The 6,000-nt window shown below is 36.4% G+C and overlaps 1 protein-coding gene across 2 annotated transcripts in view; it reads right to left on the bottom strand.

Moving 5' to 3' along the window:
• The window catches only part of ltbp1 (latent transforming growth factor beta binding protein 1), a 53,108-nt gene extending 49,835 nt beyond the window's left edge, over positions 1 to 3,273 (bottom strand). For both annotated transcript variants that reach the window (XM_041789012.1, XM_041789011.1), the window contains exon 1: positions 2,609 to 3,273. In XM_041789012.1, coding sequence (XP_041644946.1) covers positions 2,609 to 2,934 — 326 coding nt within the window. In that variant the 5' untranslated portion in view covers positions 2,935 to 3,273. The remainder of the gene's footprint in view (positions 1 to 2,608) is intronic.
• Positions 3,274 to 6,000: the final 2,727 nt, after the last annotated feature.

A 6,000-nucleotide genomic window follows, 5' to 3' on the forward strand; every position in this document is an offset into this window, starting at 1 on the left:
TAGTATATCTGGTATTTTAGGAGCCTCCAGACTGGAGCATGAGCTTCTATCGTAGTATATCTGGTATTTTAGGAGCCTCCAGACTGGAGCAGTGAGCTTCTATCGTAGTATATCTGGTATTTTAGGAGCCTCCAGACTGGAGCGGTGAGCTTCTATCATAGTATATCTGGGATTTTAGGAGCCTCCAGACTGGAGCGGTGAGCTTCTATCGTAGTATATCTGGTATTTTAAAAGCCTCCAGACTGGAGCAGTGAGCTTCTATCGTAGTATTTCTTGTATTTTAGGAGCCTCCAGACTGGAGCGGTGAGCTTCTATCGTAGTATATCTGGTATTTTAGGAGCCTCCAGACTGGAGCATGATCTTGTATGGTAGTATTTCTTGTATTTTAGGAGCCTCCAGACTGGAGCGGTGAGCTTCTATCATAGTATATCTGTATTTTAGGAGCCTCCAGACTGGAGCATGAGCTTCTATCGTAGTATATCTGGGATTTTAGGAGCCTCCAGACTGGAGCATGAGCTTCTATCGTAGTATATCTGGTATTTTAGGAGCCTCCAGACTGGAGCGGTGAGCTTCTATGGTAGTATTTCTTGTATTTTAGGAGCCTCCAGACTGGAGCGGTGAGCTTCTATCGTAGTATATCTGGTATTTTAGGAGCCTCCAGACTGGAGCAGTGAGCTTCTATCGTAGTATATCTGGGATTTTAGGAGCCTCCAGACTGGAGCGGTGAGCTTCTATCGTAGTATATCTGGTATTTTAGGAGCCTCCAGACTGGAGCGGTGAGCTTCTATCGTAGTATATCTGGTATTTTAGGAGCCTCCAGACTGGAGCGGTGAGCTTCTATCGTAGTATATCTGGTATTTTAAAAGCCTCCAGACTGGAGCAGTGAGCTTCTATCGTAGTATTTCTTGTATTTTAGGAGCCTCCAGACTGGAGCGGTGAGCTTCTATCATAGTATATCTGGTATTTTAGGAGCCTCCAGACTGGAGCGGTGAGCTTCTATCGTAGTATATCTGGTATTTTAGGAGCCTCCAGACTGGAGCGGTGAGCTTCTATCATAGTATATCTGGTATTTTAGGAGCCTCCAGACTGGAGCGGTGAGCTTCTATCGTAGTATATCTGGTATTTTAGGAGCCTCCAGACTGGAGCGGTGAGCTTCTATCGTAGTATATCTGGGATTTTAGGAGCCTCCAGACTGGAGCATGAGCTTCTATCGTAGTATATCTGGTATTTTAGGAGCCTCCAGACTGGAGCGGTGAGCTTCTATCGTAGTATATCTGGTATTTTAGGAGCCTCCAGACTGGAGCATGAGCTTCTATCGTAGTATATCTTGTATTTTAGGAGCCTCCAGACTGGAGCATGAGCTTCTATCGTAGTATATCTGGTATTTTAGGAGCCTCCAGACTGGAGCGGTGAGCTTCTATCGTAGTATATCTGGTATTTTAGGAGCCTCCAGACTGGAGCAGTGAGCTTCTATAGTAGTATATCTGGGATTTTAGGAGCCTCCAGACTGGAGCGGTGAGCTTCTATGGTAGTATATCTGGTATTTTAGGAGCCTCCAGACTGGAGCGGTGAGCTTCTATCGTAGTATATCTGGTATTTTAGGAGCCTCCAGACTGGAGCGGTGAGCTTCTATCGTAGTATTTCTTGTATTTTAGGAGCCTCCAGACTGGAGCGGTGAGCTTCTATCGTAGTATATCTGGTATTTTAGGAGCCTCCAGACTGGAGCGGTGAGCTTCTATGGTAGTATTTCTTGTATTTTAGGAGCCTCCAGACTGGAGCGGTGAGCTTCTATCGTAGTATATCTGGTATTTTAGGAGCCTCCAGACTGGAGCGGTGAGCTTCTATCATAGTATATCTGGTATTTTAGGAGCCTCCAGACTGGAGCGGTGAGCTTCTATCATAGTATATCTGGTATTTTAGGAGCCTCCAGACTGGAGCGGTGAGCTTCTATCGTAGTATATCTGGTATTTTAGGAGCCTCCAGACTGGAGCGGTGAGCTTCTATCGTAGTATATCTGGGATTTTAGGAGCCTCCAGACTGGAGCATGAGCTTCTATCGTAGTATATCTGGTATTTTAGGAGCCTCCAGACTGGAGCGGTGAGCTTCTATCGTAGTATTTCTTGTATTTTAGGAGCCTCCAGACTGGAGCATGAGCTTCTATCGTAGTATATCTGGGATTTTAGGAGCCTCCAGACTGGAGCGGTGAGCTTCTATCATAGTATATCTGGGATTTTAGGAGCCTCCAGACTGGAGCGGTGAGCTTCTATCGTAGTATATCTGGTATTTTAGGAGCCTCCAGACTGGAGCGGTGAGCTTCTATCGTAGTATATCTGGTATTTTAGGAGCCTCCAGACTGGAGCGGTGAGCTTCTATCGTAGTATATCTGGTATTTTAGGAGCCTCCAGACTGGAGCAGTGAGCTTCTATAGTAGTATATCTGGTATTTTAGGAGCCTCCAGACTGGAGCAGTGAGCTTCTATAGTAGTATATCTGGGATTTTAGGAGCCTCCAGACTGGAGCGGTGAGCTTCTATCATAGTGAAACCTGGAGGAGTCTGAAAGTTGAACTCTTTTCTGGTCTGAGGTAAAAGTTTGCCAGAAGTTTCTTACCCGGACAGTTTGATGGGCTGCTTCTGCTGGCTCTGCTCCTGCCCGCTGGAGCCCTGTTTCCCCATCCTGCGGGTCCGGACCTGGCTGCCGTAGCTGGAGCTGAGCTCCAGGTTGTAGGTGTGCGGCTGACCCGAGGCTCCGTGGAGAGTGGAGATGGAGCTGACCCGGACCCCGCCGTCCGCTCCCGTCGCCCCCAGCCTCGGGCCGGGCTGGAGCACGTAGAGCCTCCTGAAGCCGCTCTGACTCTGCTGCTGCTCCGCTGCCGAACTTCCCGGAGAGAGGAGAAACCCGAAGGAGAAGAAGAGGCCCCATTTAATCCAAGCCATACCCACCGACCGAGCAACGCAGTTAGAGGAGGAGAAATAGGTCCGAGTCACTGCTGGCTCCGTTAGATTCACTTCTGGAGGAACACGTTAGTACTCCCGAGCATAGTCCTGTCCTCCACCCCGGTACGGGACTGAAATGAGCTGTCGTTACCCCGAGAAGAAACTCTGACACCTCTGAGATCAAACGAACATTTACCGCCAGAATGTTCCCCGGTGGACGTCAGTAAATCCCCGCTCTCTCTACGGCATGAAGCTTCCTCCCAGCCCGGACTTTCACTCCAAGAGTCCAGGAAAGAAGTCCAGGAAAGAAGTCCAGGAAAGTTTCTCTGTTGGAGGTGAACAGTGTCAGCAGCGCGAGCAGCCAGCCTCCAGACGTGACGTCAGAGGAGGGGGGAGCTACACGCCAACCCCAGAAACGTGAACCGAGAGATTCTTAGGGCCCAAGGGTGTCAGGAGACCCAGACCAACGCCCCCACCCACCCACGCACAGACACGTTCAGTGACCGACCCACCCCAAAACCTACAGACCCACCCAAGACTCAAAGACCCACCAGGAACCCATAGACCACCCCAAAACCCCAGACCCACAAAACTCAACAAGACTCCATCTCTGAAACGAAGCCCCTGTAAGATAATCATATAAAAGTCTTTTATTATAAAGAGTATCACTTTATGGAAAATAATCATGAAAAAGAAGACTATAACCTCATAATAAAACAATCAAATAAAAGAAGACTATAACCTTAAAATAAAATAATCAAATAAATGAAGACTATAACCTTAAAATAAAATAATCAAATAAATGAAGACTATTACCTTTTAATAAAATAATCAAATAAATGAAGACTATTACCTTTTAATAAAATAATCAAATAAAAGAAGACTATTACCTTATAATAAAATAATCAAATAAAAGAAGACTATCACCTTATAATAAAATAATCAAATAAAAGAAGACTATTACCTTATAATAAAATAATCAAATAAAAGAAGACTATCACCTTATAATAAAATAATCAAATAAAAGAAGACTATTAACTTATAATAAAATAATCAAATAAAAGAAGACTATAACCTTATAATAAAATAATCAAATAAAAGAAGACTATCACCTTATAATAAAATAATCAAATAAAAGAAGACTCTCACCTTATAATAAAATAATAAAATAAAAGAAGACTATCACCTTATAATAAAATAATCAAATAAAAGAAGACTATCACCTTATAATAAAATAATCAAATAAAAGAAGACTCTCACCTTATAATAAAATAATCAAATAAAAGAAGACTATCACCTTATAATAAAATAATCATATAAATGAAGCCTATAAACTTATAATAAAATAATCAAATAAAAGAAGACTCTCACCTTATAATAAAATAATCAAATAAAAGAAGACTATCACCTTATAATAAAATCATCAAATGAAAGAAGACTATCACCTTATAATAAAATAATCAAATAAAAGAAGACTCTCACCTTATAATAAAATCATCAAATAAAAGAAGACTATCACCTTATAATAAAATAATCATATAAATGAAGACTATAACCTTATAATAAAATAATCAAATAAAGGAAGACTATCACCTTATAATAAAATAATAAAATAAAAGAAGACTATCACCTTATAATAAAATAATCAAATAAAAGAAGACTATTAACTTATAATAAAATAATCAAATAAAAGAAGACTCTCACCTTATAATAAAATAATAAAATAAAAGAAGACTATCACCTTATAATAAAATAATAAAATAAATGCAGACTATAACCTATAATAAAATAATCAAATAAAAGAAGACTCTCACCTTATAATAAAATAATCAAATAAAAGAAGACTCTCACCTTATAATAAAATAATCAAATAAATGAAGACTATCACCTTATAATAAAATAATCAAATAAAAGAAGACTATCACCTTATAATAAAATAATCAAATAAAATAAGACTCTCACCTTATAATAAAATAATAAAATAAAAGAAGACTCTCACCTTATAATAAAATAATCATATAAATGAAGACTATCACCTTATAATAAAATAATCAAATAAAATAAGACTATCACCTTATAATAAAATAATCAAATAAAAGAAGACTATCACCTTATAATAAAATAATCAAATAAATGAAGACTATAACCTTATAATAAAATAATCAAATAAAGGAAGACTATCACCTTATAATAAAATAATCAAATAAAAGAAGACTATTACCTTATAATAAAATAATCAAATAAAAGAAGACTATCACCTTATAATAAAATAATCAAATAAAAGAAGACTATCACCTTAAAATAAAATAATCAAATAAAAGAAGACTATTAACTTATAATAAAATAATCATATAAATGAAGACTATTAACTTATAATAAAATAATCAAATAAAAGAAGACTATTAACTTATAAAAAAATAATCATATAAATGAAGACTATTAACTTATAATAAAATAATCAAATTAAAGAAGACTATTAACTTATAATAAAATAATAAAATAAAAGAAGACTATCACCTTATAATAAAATAATCAAATAAAAGAAGACTATTACCTTATAATAAAATAATCAAATAAAAGAAAAATATTACCTTATAATAAAATAATCAAATAAAAGAAGACTATTACCTTATAATAAAATAATCAAATAAAAGAAGACTATTAACTTATAATAAAATAATAAAATAAAAGAAGACTATCACCTTATAATAAAATAATCATATAAATGAAGACTATTAACGTATAATAAAATAATCAAATAAATGAAGACTATTACCTTTTAATGAAATAATAAAATAAAAGAAGACTATCACCTTAAAATAAAATAATCAAATAAAAGAAGACTATCACCTTATAATAAAATAATCAAATAAAAGAAGACTATTAACTTATAATAAAATAATCAAATAAATGAAGACTATAACCTTATAATAAAATAATCAAATAAAAGAAGACTATCACCTTAAAATAAAATAATCATATAAAAGAAGACTATCACCTTATAATAAAATAATCAAATAAAAGAAGACTATCACCTTGTAATAAAATAATCAAATAAATGAAGAC

Source organism: Cheilinus undulatus, linkage group 6, assembly GCF_018320785.1.
Source record: "Cheilinus undulatus linkage group 6, ASM1832078v1, whole genome shotgun sequence".
Lineage (NCBI taxonomy): Eukaryota > Metazoa > Chordata > Actinopteri > Labriformes > Labridae > Cheilinus > Cheilinus undulatus.